General features: G+C 40.3%; 1 protein-coding gene across 3 annotated transcripts in view; it reads left to right on the plus strand.

Annotated features, from left to right (window-relative positions):
* NYAP2 (neuronal tyrosine-phosphorylated phosphoinositide-3-kinase adaptor 2) overlaps positions 1 to 16,382 on the plus strand; it is a 139,663-nt gene that overhangs the window by 56,263 nt on the left and 67,018 nt on the right. For all 3 annotated transcript variants that reach the window (XM_062638902.1, XM_062638903.1, XM_062638904.1), the window contains one exon: positions 7,905 to 8,203. In XM_062638902.1, the coding sequence (XP_062494886.1) occupies positions 7,905 to 8,203 (299 nt within the window). The remainder of the gene's footprint in view (positions 1 to 7,904; positions 8,204 to 16,382) is intronic.

Raw genomic sequence — 16,382 nt, forward strand, 5'->3', positions numbered from 1 at the left:
AATGGAAAGTTATGAATAACAGGAGTATCCAAAGAATTATGTCAATGTCTGAAGTTTCAGGGCTAATTAAACAAAAGAAATCTGTATGTTTTGCCATGCCAAAGTGAAATTTGTAAGGAGTTTTCCTCCCAAACAAAATGTTGTTCTTCCTATTCACTGCCAGGTCAGGATCAAACTCCTTTCTAGCACTGGAGACCATAGGAAGCATTTATTTAAAACCTTAATTTCCTTATATTTGAGCTTGGATTTTAAATGGAAACTAGAGTCATGTTTGCTCAAGGGATTCAGAGGAGCATCTGTACAATCACTGTTTGAAGTAAGCCTGAATCTGGAAAGGTTAGACACTGTAATATCTCGGCAGGCTCAGTGCACTTGGTTTACAAATCACTGTTCTTAGAGTGTTGGCACATTTCATTAATTTGTCCAAGTTTAAACTTTTCCCAGCATCTGATCCACAGAAAGTTTTTTTTACTTTTTGCTTATTTTCCTTCCATTACAACTCGACTCAAAGCCAAAGAAACATTTTCTTACAAAAACCGACCAAACTGATTTTGTATGTTAATTTATTCCCATACCTCATTGAAATATTTACTTAGCCACAGTTGCTCAGGCAGAGTGGAGTCTGCGCCATGTGGCTTTCTGCTGAATGTGACAAAAACACAGCCTTGTTCTGGCTCCTCCCGTTTTTGACAGGATGCAAACCCCCACTCCATTAACACGAACATGCGTTTGCACTCAGTTTAAACTTTGCATATGGTTGATATCTAATTCTAGGTGACTCTGAACATATGAGCTTTCATTTACTGGCTTTTAGCTGTGCATCTCCCATGCAAAATTAAAAATATCTGTAGTCATATAAAACCAGGGCACTTTTCACCCCTGCCTGTTAAGCATCTTCTGTATTCACAACTCACAAACCTGTCCATATGCATCAGTTAGCCACCAGTCATACACAGGGCTGGAGCACTGGAGACCCGCTGCCCCATATACAGTAGCAACGGTTGGTCCTCTGAGGAAAGCAACATCAGGCCATTGTGGCTGTTCAGCCCAACCTGCCCATTCTTAGTCCCTGGTTAAGGAGGCAGCCTACTGAAGACAGAAGGAATGACACCGGAGATAAGAACTAGTACCTGCATTTCTGTTCAGACTCATGAAATACAGCTTCATTCAGCTCTCAGTGGATCAGAAGGTCCTTACTCCTCCATTACTCCTAACAAGCTGTCTAGCTTGTTAGGTTTGTTATAAAAAGAGCATACATAGTTTTTATTTATTGGTGTTTCTTATAAAGTTTCAGGTTTAGTTTGGTTTGATTTTGATATTTTCCTCCCCAAGCCTCAGCTACTGGCAGCATTTTCAATGTTTTGCATTATGAAAATTGTTTGCTGTGGAGCATCACAGATCATAATTTGAGATTAGGCTATCTGGCATCTTATGGAAAACCTGCTGAGGACAGTCTTGGTTAGTTTTGCTTTTATCATTCATTGTGTACTGCATAGGAATTACAGCTGTGTTTTTGGTTGCTCACCAGGGACTCAGTCTTACAGTGCAGCCACAGCATGTGGTGGTTCAGTTTGATCTGGAAAATCATCTGCATGCAAGATTCAATCCTTTTGTGGATGGCAGGAGCCAGACTCTTGACAGCAGCACAGTGCTGTTAGAGGTCTGTTCCACATACAGGTTGGCTCGAAGAAATGATTTCCTAGAAATAATCTAGTGTCAGACTATGTGGGCACACCCCATCAAGTGGCATTGCTTAGAAGAGAGGCACAACTGACAACCAATTTCTGCAAGGCTTCCTAGTTACTCCAGTACAACAATGCAGGTACGCAAAGAGGGGGTGTCAGCTCATTGCGTGTTTGCAGGATCAAACCCTGTGCCTGGGGGTTTGACAGGGGTAGTGAAAGAATAAATATTATTTTCTAGCACTGATGTTATTCTGTGTCCTGAGAGGCCTGGGCGACTTAAGCAGCACCTGATCTCCTATGTCAAAGGCAGAGGCATATTACAGACGTAAGATGTTTGATGTGCACAAGCATGTCAGTTGCTCACTTTAGATAGTCCTCCAGGTGCACAAAATAGCTATAAACTTAACCTTTGTCATGATTCATTTACATTTGAGCCTGTATCTAAAAGGATGGTAGTATGATCCTCTGGATCATGATGTAAGATTGTGAGACATCTGGAGTCTGTCAGAATAAGGAGAGGGACCTCTGGAGTGTAATTGAAAAAAAAAGGAAAAGGAAAAGAAAGTAATTTGGTTTTATGTTTAATTTCTATAATGAAAATGGCGTGGATTTGTGTAAAACCATACTTACAGTGCAGTTTCTGAATCCATGATTGTGATCCTGCCCTTCTTTATTCAGTATTACATTTCATGGTCTGCTGAAATCATGTTTAGGGGGATAAAAATAGTGTATCTTCTGTTTTTTGGCATCCAACCTCTAATTTACAAATATAATTTATGCTAATCTTGAAAGTGCTTCTCAAATACAAAGTAAAATGTGTCATCCTTAGTATATGTGTGTATAATTTATTCTGATGGGGAATAGACATTTCAAAGCCATTTCAGGCCTTTATACTCAGAACATTTGATATGAGCGGAAGAATGAGGTGTTCATTGCTGTATGAGTAAGGAAGTGATTAAAATATCAGTAGCTATTCTTGTAACCCAAAAAAGGTAGATGCACCAAGGGATGCACTGCTGTTTGCTCTATCAAGCCAGCTCACAGACAATCCCTGAGTGAAGTATTTTTATTCTTTTTGTATCTTTGCAGATGGTTAGTCATTTTTATGATGGGCTTATACAAATCTTCCTACAGCATCACAATTAATTTTTTGTGACTTATCTTTGGTCTCAGACAGCTTCCCTGATGGATTAGATGTGTGTCATGGTAGGGTAGCACTGGCTTGCAGCTCCCCAGAGGGAAGAGGCCTGGCCATCCGTGTGCATTGTTTGCCTTGTAACTCAGTTCTCCCCTGTTCTGCAGAGTAGCTTGCAGAGACTCTCAGCTCAGTTTCTGCCAGCTAACAAATCAGTATCTGACTGAGTCTTCCTCACAAGAAGAGTGAGCATCTGCTATTGAAATGGCTTCTCTTGGCTGTCTGGAGTGTCACCCCTGAGAGTACATTTGTCACCAACAGAGTACGTCCGCTTTTCTCCTGCTTAGGAGGTCAAGTCTTATAATCAGGTGTAGTTCCCCTTTTGAACTTGTGGATAAAAAGTCAAAAAATCTCATGTAAAGGAAAACTGGAAGAAAAATAGAAACTACACAAAGATGAGGAGAGCTAGCAAGTGGTTCTTGGTGCCTGAGGCATGAAACTAATCCGTTTTAAGTCTGAACTGATAAGAGAATATCTGGATGAATACCAAGAACCAAGGGTGGATAGATAGCAGGGAAGAAAATGTAGCTCTAGGGTATTCTGACTTTATGGGGCTTAGATATTCCTAAGAATTCTCCTACTCCTTAGAACTACAATGAGGGATTTAATATGCCACATTGTTTGTAGTTAAAGCAGTAACACCAAGTAAAACAAAAGTTTTTACACAACTATGATTTTTTATTTTATTTTTTTTTTCCCCAGGAATTACTTCAATTTCTCCTTGGTCCAAGTAATGAAACTTCACAGAAAAAGTAAAACTGTTACTTGCAGTGCAAACTAGTAACAGAGCAAACTAAAAAGACCACGCTGATTGAGGCAGGCAGTCTCTAGATACCTTTACTTTGCCATGTGTTCTTCAGCAGTGTGATGAGAACTTCTTGTTCTTAGTTTTCCAACTTGACAACTCGAAAATATGTTTCCAGTCAATAGGAACATTATGAGTCATGGCAAAGCAAGGTGAAAATGACCTGGCCTGTGCTTTGTCCATTTACAGTATTTTCTGAGTTCATTTCTAATGGTGTGTTTTCTCCTGTAACTTCCATTCTTGTGGTGAGTAATAAAATGAATAATACAAAAGTTATTGCCCTCTGCAGTTCTTCAAACACATAAACATTTCAGTTATTCCATGTTGTAGTTTGGTCAGTGCTCCAGTATCTACTTGCTAGAACAGAGCAGGCAGAACACAATAAACTGAGCTGTAATGTGTCCAGGACCACGATGATCACAGCTTATTTGCAGGTAGTCTGATTCCACATTATGGAACAGCAAGGTTGGAATGGTTTAGTTAGCTGAATTCTGACCTCAGAAATCTCAGCTGACAGATAATAGCTATATAGGAGGTATAACAAGACTTGTCAGCTCCATTATTTGGAGCTATTCTACCTATTTTAGTAATGAAAGCTGAAATCTTCTATTGCCATTTTGAGGCTTTGGTATTTGCTATAATGATTCAGTTCCAGTACTGTGTGGAGGAGGGAGAGGGATGAGAACAGTGCACCCGAGGAGGGATAATGTAATCTGGCAGCACTCGATGGTCTCCATCGGACTTGTTAAGTAGGCTTTGGAGAAGTCCCATAACTTGTTCTTGAAAGAAGAGCTGCTTCAGAACACTCTTCTTAAGTGTGTCTGGAGCTAGCCTTACTGCACTGCCCTTTCTGCCACCCACTGCAGCATCAGTCACTAGACCTAGGCAAATGCCAAAGTGCATTTTCAGCACAAAGTCAGGTTTGCTGTGTGTAGCGCAAGTGATTGTATGATTAATTTTGTTATTATATAATTCATGTCTCTTGTTGCAGACAAATGACTTGCCTTTTTAATGGTTATTTGAATGCTGTATATAATTCTTTGTCAGAGAAGCAGTTGAACCTGGCCAAGTTCAGATTGAAACTTCCCAGAGGAATAATCCAAATCTGAATTTCCATATATATTAATAAACTGTGTAATACTTGCAGCAACTCACATAATACAGTTTTGAAATGAGATAGAACTCATTATCAGTACAATGAGGAGCACAGGCTCTTTCCTGTCAGAAATAACGGAGTGAGAGCTACACAATTATTTTCCTTCGCTGCTTCTGGAGCCATTTATGCAGCAAGGTGTGTGTAAATCTTTCTCTGCGTGTTGTGGTGTAGTGGGACATATACCAGCCCCAGACAACTCCTGTAGTTGCAAGCAGGAAGAGTTTATAAACAAATCATTTCTGTCTAGTTTCATGGTGTAACATCAGCAGTACTGTGCATTGCAAAGTTGTGTTCCACAGGTCTCAATGGAGCATTGGCATGCTGCTGCCTGAGGGTAGGAGATGCCATGTTTGAAATCTGCCATCCAGCTTTTGTATTTGTTCTCTGGGTATGAGTCTGGAATGACTCCTTTCTCTGTGCGCCACGGTGGATTTCAGTCTCTATTACCAAGATGTGAACTTGGCACTCCACCTGATGTTATGCTTGCACTTGCTAGTCAAGCTCTGCTGGGAAACACCCGCTGCCCGACACTCAGGAATCCCTACCAGCATAAGTCCCAAACATAAGCTTTTTTGTGATCCTGACTGATGACCTCGGCCCAGTACCAAGAATGAGAGGTTAGGCTTCTTCGTCTTGGGGTTTACAGTGCAACTATCAGCTGATAGGTTGGCTCCTACACTCAAAGAGGAATGGACAGTCTTACACATGGCTGAAAAGAGGGAAATGGTGCCCTGCTGATTTTGTCTAGTAGCTGAGCAGGGAATATAGAAAAGCAAGACCAGATCTACTTCAGCACGAAGCAGAATAACAAGTTCTGTTCTCATGTGTACCTGCAACCTCTCTTTGACCTGGCTATAGGCTCTTTATTCTGGAGTATGCATAGGAAGCAGGTGAGATAGGTTTTCATCTGTGACGTTGAAAGGAATTCAGTAAAGAATGAAAAAAAATATGGAAAGGGAAGGAAAAAGGACACAGTTCAGTTGTTTAATGAGATATGTGTGTTTAGACACTGAACTTACATTTTGAAAGTTCTTATTTCTGGAGTACAGGATGCAGCAGTTCAGCAAAAACCCACACTTCATATAAATGCAGTTCTGTGTATTCTTAGGAAATGGGTGAAACCTATCATCTCGGTGGACTTTGTGCAAGTCCATCCATAATGGAATCTGCCTTACAGTGTGTAGTTTCAACACTTTCATGCAGTAGTGAAGTAAATGCACTAATTAAATAGTATAACTTGATGAGAACTTTCATGTCAGAGACATGGCAAACTGAAATTCTGCTTGCTAAATCTGACTTGTCCAATGGACTTAAGGAAGGAAGCAGACCCCCACCTGCATTCTTCAGCATGTTTGGATAGTAATCTTCTCTAAATAACATGACAGGCCCTTTTTGTAGTCCAGCACCAGAGGATTATATTATTTTCAGAACAATTTATGCAGGATTAGTGGAGACATAGTTAATCATTTAAATTAGCTACAGGTTTTTTATTAATCTTCAAAATAATGAGCTCTACCTTTTGATCTTTGTGTCTGAAAATCCCTCTGGAATTGATGCCAATTAGGATTCAGTAATAACTTGGTTATGAACATGGATCAGTATATGCATATGTGTGGCATGTGTGTGAGCAGGTGTGTGGTGTGTACATGTGCAGGTGGAGAGCGGCACATATTCAGTTAGACCTGTTCACTTGTTACTGATTTGGAAAGGGGATCTCTCCAGTCATGGAAAATAAATAAAAATGCAAGGACAGTAGTAAGCAAAAAAAGATTCTGCTTTATTATGCAGTCGTGCGTTGCATGGTGCCAATCCGATGCTTTTAAGACAATTAGATACAGCTTGTGTATTACCTACAGTGAAGATAGGGGACAGTATCAGGGAATGAAGTGACCTTAATTTTCACATGAACCATTGAGAAATGTTCTTGTCTTTTAAAGAAGGAAATGTGTTCCAGAAGCAAATAAACTGCATGAGCCCAAGGCAACACTGAATAGGAAACTTACAGATGAGCAGACTGACCCTGCTTAGAGCTTCACTCTATGTGAAGGAGAAACAGGAGGTAATTAGGGCTTTCCAGGACTTTGCAGTTCTCATACTGACATTTCTACATGCTCACAGTGGCACATACCATTTCAAACCTCCATGCAAACAGGCCTGTGTTGACCTGTGTATGTTGCATAGGTTTTTCGTGTAGTCAGTGAATTGCATTAATTGAGCTGTGTTATGGGTTTGCAGTAAAAGCATCAGTAAAAGCTATGATTCAGAACTGATAAGCATACATGACTATAGCAGGGATAATACCTTATTCTCAGTCCTGCCATCCATGGTACAACGTAGTATTTGGTATGATAGCACTTTTTCAGCTGAGCTTTCCTTCTTCTCTGTGTTCCTGAATGTTTGGAGGTTATTTTCTTCCTGGTGTCCCACAGCCCATTGCCTTTGCATCTCCTCTACTTGCATCTTACTAGTTTCATACTGCTCATGTTGCAGCTTCAAGTGGATTTGATGAGATGTAAATACTCAGTTTCCTATATACAGATAATTTTTTGAGCATTTCTTTCTCTTATCATTCTTTAATCTGAAGGGAAATGATTGACTGGGCCCCAAGAGCCTTGTTTCCAAGGTACATGGATGTCTGTAGTTAAAGATGAGTGCAAGGGAGTGTGGATCAATACAGGATATTGCATTTCTAAAGCAGTATTATTCTTTGCCCTACTTGTGGTCTCTTCCTAAAAACTGAGTTCTGACTTCTAATGTTTGAATTTTTTTTCTGTAGACAATTTCTAGTCATAATGCTATGAAATGTGAACAAAAGCTTTTCTCTATTTTTTCTTGTAAAACTCTGAGTGAGTGCATAGCGGTGTATGTACCTTTGAATTCTTGGCAACCTACACTGAGTGCTTTATTCTAGTAGTCATCTTCTTTCAAGAAAAGAAAAGAGCATTGCTGGTTTCCAAATTAAAAAGTACAATCTGCTCCTCAGAAGCAGAACTGAGACTGTGATTCCAGGTACAGTTCAGGCAAAGGTGGATCATTTACTTATGTGTGTATTTTCTCTTACAGCATAGGTGGAGAAGTAGCGAGAGGAAATGAAGGAAGCTACGTGGGGAAGCATTTCCGCATGGGATTTATGACAATGCCTGCTCCTCAGGACAGACTGCCACATCCTTGCTCCAGTGGCTTTACAGTGAGATCCCAGTCTCTTCATTCTGTTGGAGGAACTGACGATGAAAGTAGCAGCTCTCGTAAGCAGCCGCCTCCAAAACCTAAACGAGACCCCAACACCAAACTGAGCACCTCATCTGAAACAGTCAACACTGGAACAACAAATAAAAGTGGGAAACTACCAGACAGGACCGAAGGTAAATGCTATAATTCTTTGGAAAAAAGGTTTATGGTGACACTGTTAAGATTATCCAGTTGATAATCTTGTATTTAAGGATTAACTGTAGTTTCCCTCTCTGTGTAACAATTCCAGCACAGATATCCCAGATCATTGTGCTCTACATTTTGGACCCCTGGGTAATTGCCAACCATTGACATTTCTAACAGAACAGTACCACTTTTATTTCCTGGTTATATACTGGAGAATGAGTTGAATTATTCAAAATGAAAGGCAAAAGAAATTGCTATCAGGTAGCAATGTTACCTGCACACCAGCTAAGGACCACTCACTATATCACTAGCACCGTGCAAACCACAGTCCTGGACAGGGTCCTCCTCAACAAAGAAGTAAAGGACAGAAATGATAAAATACTGAAAGCTGCATGGCCCTGAATCTCTACAGCAAGGAGATATTATCCAATAGTAAAAATTATACCTGAGATGATATAATGTATTGCCTAAGCTTCTGTTTGCATGTAGGTCTACATTTTCTCTTCACAGCTACATTGCAGCCTAGTTACATTCTCATTTCTCCTAGTTCCATTGCAGCCAATGCAATATTCAGAAGAAAATAAACAAATGTGTTGAATAAGGTTAGAACTTCCTTACTCTGAACTACTAAAGAAGAACTAACACTGTAGGGATCTTCTTCTTCCTTTCTTCCATGCTGGAAGTCCATTTTGTGAAGCAGTAGGACCAGCTGTACTTCCTGCTAGGAGAGATCAGGATGACTGTGATTCACAGTGTGAACTGTAAGAAGGAACCCTTATGGACAAATGGTTTTGATCAGTGCTGGTCTTTCCTACTGCTGTGTTACATATCAGTTTTGACATCCCATGCATTATGTTGTGCTCTTAGTGTGTGTCCCTTTTGCTTCTTGCTGTGGCCAGAAATACTTGTTAGCTGCATTCATGTTACAACCCCTTTTAAGCAAATCTGATTTTGAAAAGTCATCGGTGATAATAAAGATGCAAAGCAATGTGTAATTCAACTGATGACACATATGTCTATGACTGCAAGGTTGAGCACAAACGCTGAACAAACTGTAGATATATTTGTGCTGTTGGTGGTGGTTATTTTGCATATGACATTTAGCATTACTTCCGTAGCTTGTCCTCCCCCATGACCATTACATCAACTCCATTGAACAGATTCACATGACAAATCCAAGAATTGAGTAACTGCCCTTAATAAAAGCAGTTTAGCACAATTTTACTGGACCAAAGGCTACACAGTGACCACTCAGATTTGTGCCACAGACAGATTTAAAATCTCATATCAGAAAGTTTCAAGTCCTCCATTTAATCTAGAAGGAGAATTACATGGCACAAACGTTTTGGTCTGATGTGCTCTGAGGTGAAAGATAGAAGCTTTTAAGTTTCTCAAAAGTTCTTTTGAAAAATATTATATTTCAAAATGTTTTTATAATTCTTTAACATATTAGCACTCTTTCTTCCTGAGTCTGCTCAACCAGAATTACAAAGGCTAAATGAAGTTTATCTTGCAGACAGGGCAGTAAAATAGGCTCTAACATTTTCTGACTTGTTTAATGAATATTCCTGCAAGTGTGCATTGAGTCTCAGAGTATATTTTGCTCTTTGGTATAGCCGACCTTCACATTATCTCTAGGATAATTAGGAATAAGGTCTGTTTTATATCCATCCCCCTAGCCCTTTTCCTCATTTACTGAGAAGCAAGAGTCTCTGAAAGCCTTAAAGTAGCAATAATAATAATGATAGTGATAATTGAAATACATTCAAGTATTCCACAGATCTCGCAGAAATTATGGCAGACTCCTTAAGTAGTCATGTAGTTAGGTAGAGCCATGTCCTTATGAAACTGGATCTTCTTCAGCACTATTATTATGGAAGACTGTGAAGATTTTGCTTCCTTTCCCTCATTTTCTCCTGCCATCTGAAATTTGACACTGAGGACGTAGTATGTAGTCATGTCCCTTCTGATAGACTCCAAAATTTGTAATTTATTGACATTTCTGTTTCCAAGGCCTGCTTTCTGTTTGCCTGCTTCCACTCTGTACAGGTTGAGCTCGATCTATTGCATCACAAGATGGTTATGAGTGGCATGCATGGTGCTGTAGCAGGTTCACTTTGTATAATTTCTATGACAATAGCATTACTACACCATAGTACTAAGTATTGCAGAGCACCTCATCTTTGTTACTGTAATCAATGTCTGAATATTCATAGCAAGATCTCTGGAAAGAACTGGTTAATGGTTAATACTCCATCACTAGCATAAAAGATAGTACCTAAGTGTTGCCTCTGAGTGTGACTAAATGCCTTCATGGAATATTGAGAATCTCTATGATACTTAATATATGCCATGTATTACATTCATTCTGCAGGTTTACATGTAGTACTGCAATGGGTACTTTTAAGCTATCATGAAAAAGTTCCTGGAGATTTTGAAGTGACATAACCCATTAACTGTTTTCATGTGTTCAGAATGCCTGCCCTGTTTGTATGTGTTTGGTTTTATATATGCCAGACTTACAGGAGTTTCACCAGAGTCTGATACATAGAAAGTAAAATCAGATTGTAGGGGGGTTAACTAAGCAGTCACATTTTAAAGTCTGAGGTATACTCAAGGTGGTGTTTGGATGAACAAACTAAAATGCTTTGCTGTCACCAGGAAAGGCTTTGTTATTGCTTGTGCCCTCCGAGGTAACAAGTTTGTTGTGATGAAAGAGTTTTCAGCCATCATCTGGCTAGCATAGGAAAGTTTGTATAAAACCTGTGGTCATACATTGATGAGGGCATCTAAAGATGAGCAGAATCAGATGAAAGTTAATTATCTGCAGTATTTATCTGATACAAATATTAAACCAGCTTTGTCCCAGAATAGGAAATTATTACTGTTGCTTTACAGTTAATCCCAGCAAATAAAGTATCTGAAATTGTGTGTAGCTCAAAGAAACCTGTGAAGGTCTGATTCTGCAAATCTTTTTTTTTTATCTGTGCAAGTGGTGAAGTTTTCCCATATCTAGTAGTTCTCATTCTAGTAGCAGTCTTTGAATTCAAGAGGCTGTAAACCTGTATCTTGCCAATTTCAGGTAAGATAGTCCATAGGATACAATACTCATGTTCTCCTAGGAAGGTCTTTGGAATGTCAACTCCGAGAACACAGAGGCTTAACTTGGTCTTTATTGTTGATATTGTACCTAAATATTTGTATATGCATGCCTCTGATACATTTGCATGTATTTGTGGTATTTGCAGGCTGAGTGGCTACTGCTTTTTCCAGGAGCTATTGAAAACAATGATAAAAACCCCTATTGTTTCTCCACCAACTATTGTGGAATCTTTGCAAAGGAGTTGTCACAAAATTATTCCCAGCTCATTTTTTTTTTATGGCAATGCAGAATAATTCAGACTATGATTTCTATTGTCTGACCCTGTGGCTACTTTGAAAAGGAATTTGCTACATTTCCTAGGCAACCAGGGACAGCCTCACCGCTCATTTTTATTAAACATGTTTACTTTTTGCTTTTTGATAACTATCCACTTTATACAAACAAAACCAATTACTGGTGGTAATTTTCATTCTTTTTCTGATCATGGTGAAGTCCAAATATTGAATCCATCTCATCTTAGTAACCACCATTAACATTAGATTATGCTTTGAATGAGAGCCTGACTTTACTGCAGAAGTAAGTGGTGGAAGAAATTTGGTCATGAGCTTGAAAGACCTTTTCCTCCCTAAGCACAAATAGCATCAGTAGCAGCCAGGGTGGTTCTTTCCCTGTACAGTCTACTTCCTTCCAAATTTGTGGGAGTGTGAGAATCTTCTTTCAAGTCACGATGACATGCATTAACCCTGTCACATTGTGCAGCAGTGTGGTAACACTTCGGTTAGTGTATTCCACGCCAGTCTACCTTGGCTTTGCCTGAAAGAGCACTCTACAGCCTGGAGAACCTCTCCTTAACTTGAGTTTAATTTCATTGCTGTGTTTTCACACTTTCATGTGCCTTCTTAAGCTCCAGTATTCCTTTTGACTCTTCTGGCTACCTCTCATATGCACCCACTGAACACCTTCCCCCCAGTGCATTTCTCCCCAGTGACAGATTTCTAGAAAGTTGTTTTTAAAAGTGTGGGTTGTCTTTTCTGCAGAGTTTTCAGACTCTGATAGGAACAGTAAACAAATGGAGCTGTGCCCCATATCACACACTGGAAGTGACAAGTGAACTGAAAGGGTCATTATAAATAACATTTCAGCATGGAAGGCCTGTCTAATCTTGATCCCAAAAGGGGTCTTGAGAAAATGCAGGAGTTTAATCTATGTGCTTTCAGTGCCCAATCTTACAGAAAAAAGAATTACCAAAACAGTGTAACTGGTGAATGTAACCAGCCTCAAGCAGTGGGTTTTATGTGAACCCTGCTTATCCACCAGAAAGGTTTACAGATCCCCTGCAGTGCAATCATAAATGAAGAGGTATCAGTGAATTGCATTGTGAAAGTTAACTTTTTGTTAAAATTCTGCTTAGTAAAATGGGTAATGACTACATTATACAAGCATATAATACATATAGATAATGAAAATGCAAGTTTTATGTGCACGCAGGTACATGCAAATATGTGCATACAAATGCAAATTACGACTCAGAGTAGCATTTTCAAGATGTTGCACGGGGTTGTTCTGCTTCTGCTAGAGCTCACAGGAAGTTTAGGTCTAAGACATGAAAATGCTCACAGGGATCCCCATGCCTTGAAACCCACTCAGTTTGTTCAGTGCTTTTCTTCCAAGTGTCATGTGTGGAAGAAGCTACCCTTCTTGTCTCTTTCTAAGCCCATGCAGTGGAAGCCTTTCTCTCTTGCTTAGCAGTCTCTAAAGGTGGTAAACTTGTAAGGAAAATATTCCTCTAGAGAAGAGCAATTACAGTAAGTGTAACTGGGGTTGCAGTCCAGCTGGTGTCATAAATCTATTTTTCTGTCAGCTAAACTGGAGACTCTGCATTGTAAACTTGAACTTCGATACTGTCATTGAACAGAACTTGCTGGTTTTGCATGATGCTGGTTTCCTTTTATTTTCTGCCTTACTGAATAGTGTATTTAACCTGAACTTTAAAATAGTGTCCTCTGCAGTAACTATGTCATGTTCTTCCTTGTAGCCAGATCTGATTCTCGCATCTTTTCATCCATGCCTGCTAAAGGAAGAAATATCACTAATGAGACCTATTCAGACCTTAGAAGTGTAAAGCAACAGAAAGATGAGTTATGGTGGGTATAGCTATGGGCAGTTTTAGATGCTACTGCTTCTGGGCTATCTGCTTGGCCTCCTGCCAGGCATGACAACCCAGTGCTGATGAAGCAGAATACAGTATTTTAGGAATGTCTCTTTGAGACATGGATGCTCCTGCACAACCCTACTGCTAGGCAGGAGCTGTGGCATGGGAGTGGGGCAGGGAGGTCTGGTAAGAAGCATCTTTCAGTAGATTTATTCAGAGCCCTGCACAGCAAGCACGAGACTTGGGCAGATGCTCTTGGAACACGCTCCCTCTTGGTGAGGGTCAGTCATCACTGTGGCTTGTGATGCTGTTGCAGTGCCAGGATATGGGTCTGAGGACGGGGTAGGGCAGGCTGCATGGCAGAACAGAATGTCCCCTGTATGTCACTGTGCCTGAGAGGCCTGAGTGCTTGTGTATTGTGCTCTGTATGGTTTTTAGCTCATTTTCCCTCTTTCCTCCAGTCTGCTCTGTATTTTAAACAAAACATTTTGACCCGTGAAAAGCTGCAGCTAGTGTTCATGTTAACTATGTAGGTATAATGCAAGCTGGTATTCAGCAATGCATGAAGCAGTGTCTGTTTTCATTCATATACCTTAATCTGATTTATCCATTAGTTTTTGTACACTGTAATGTAACTCTTTCAGACTGCAATGCTTGAGAGGGCTTAACTTGAAACTGTGCACACTGGTAGAAGGCAGCTGGCAATGATGGAGGGAAAATTCAAAGCCAACATCAGAAAACACAATACCCTGTTGTCAGCAGAGTGAGGTGGAATTGGCTCTTAACTACTCTTCAAAGGACCGCCCTGTGTGGCCAGGTGTCAGAGATGGATATATATGATGCTTCAGCAGCACTAGAGCACTGCAGTCTTTATTAGACACCTAGCACTTCCCTTTGTTCAGCCCTGCATCTCAGCAGTCTCCTTGCTGATAAAGTGGTTAAAAGACTGGAGGGCAGTGCTGGCCTGACTTTGCTGTGGGACTGTGCCCAGCAATGCCTCTGCTCTGTGTTTGGCCCATTTGGTTGCTGAAGCAGCTTATTTCCACTGACCTGCAGTCTAGCAGGAAGGGTATGACAAAGATTTCAATGTATTCTCTAGTATTTAGTAGCTTAGAGATTTTTCAAAGGCTTTGCTTTTTGGAGGGAAGGGGAAGTAGTTTTTCAGTGTTTTGGGGTTTTGTTTTCTTTGCTTTTGCTGAAATTTCAGTTTGCCCCTCCCTGCAGCAAGCCAATTTTCAGTTTGCAGGTCCCAGAGCTGGTTACTTTCATGTGCATATCACCTCCTTCATCTTTTCAGGTCTGTTTTCCGGTCCTTCAGATAAGGCAGGACAAGGGGGAAGGAATGAGTGAAAGGAGCAGTTCTTATAGCTGTTATAATAGCTTTCTGTGCAGAGCAATGAGCACAATGTGATTTTTGGAGGGATTTATAAACAAGTTTTGAAGTCACACAGGGAATATGCTCTTCCCCTCAAGGCACATATGCATACTCATTAACGTTAATGGAAGCTGCAGGCACTGAACAGAAAATAGACCATGCAGCAGTAAAAGACATGAAGATCTAGTTACCCACATGGGAATTGTGTTGTGCCCAAGACTTGGCAGTTGGTACTTTAGCTATGTTGTGCTAGTTTATCCTGTGTACTTAGTGTCTTTTTTTCTTTCTTTTTAATTTAACAAATTTTCTTTATATATTCCTTATCTCTCTTTTCACATTACGATGTTGCTCATTTGCTGAGAGATGCTGCACCTATGTAAAAAAGCACAAAATTAAATGTGCAGCCCCCCTGCAGTACAGATATCTCTCTGCTCTCAAGGTGGTGGAATCTGGGATGTTCTTGATAATGGAAAAGCCTTAATAATGTGAGTTCAGGGAGTGTTGTGCTGATTTACCAGATTGACTGCAAATACATCCAGTCCAGGAGGAGGCTGCCTGCCCTAAACTAAGGCTAGTAAACCCTGCTAAACACTTGATTCCTGCTGAGTGTGTGGGCTTTTCTGCACTGTATACCTTGGTGTTCTAGGGCTCAGGAAAATTTATAAGCGTGGTTGCAACCACAGGCCCAGACTGTGCTTGTGAATTCACACCATTCTGCCCTGGAATTAGCAAACCACCTAGGAGGTCAAAACAGTGTTGGGTATAACGCAGACATGCTGAGTGGGAGGGCTTCTCCAGGCTGTTGCCACCCTGAGGTCTGCTGACTGTACAGAGTCACTGTAATCTCTGGAAACACCTACAAGGCAAGGAAATGTGAGCCACTTACTCATGCAGTGAACTGGGATCTAGGACAGAGTATTAGCACAGGTTTCACATTGTATGAAAATCATGAGGATGCTTTTATAACCAACCCAGTACTTCAGCTGTGCTCCTGAGGTGCCTGAATCCATAATCTTTACCAGAATGACCACAATGAACAGTGAGTTTCTGAAGAAAGCTATCACGAGGGTGCTTTTGTCCACTGCATGGTTAATTTGCAGCCTAAGTAGACAACCCCTTTGTAACTGGAAGGTTATAGTGTCAATAAATCCACCCATTATCATCAAGTCACTCTATGTTAAGCCTGGAATACTGTGAGAAAAAGACTGTAAGTCATCGTATTTGTGACTATTTCATTTTTTATTTTATTTATACCTCAGGGAATCATAATGCTCAGGCTCCTCAGCATTTCCACCTGTGAGCTGAAATACTATGAAACACTAGGTTCTTGCATTATTTTGCATCACTGAATGGCTCGGGAATCAGGGCCAGGAGAGGAGGAGAGAGAAATCTGGGTAATTCACTTGCCTCATTTTGACAGCCCTTCAGACCCTGTTAAGTAAAAGAAATGCCCATGAAACTACAAAAATATCAGTTTTAGAATACTTGTACTACACTTCTATTTTCCATACTGTCTTTGTCATTGTTGAAGACATT

The sequence above is a fragment of the Pezoporus occidentalis genome, unplaced genomic scaffold (genome assembly GCF_034315485.1).
Source record: "Pezoporus occidentalis ecotype Australia unplaced genomic scaffold, CSIRO_AGI_Poc_V1 ctg59, whole genome shotgun sequence".
NCBI classification, from domain to species: Eukaryota; Metazoa; Chordata; class Aves; order Psittaciformes; family Psittacidae; genus Pezoporus; species Pezoporus occidentalis.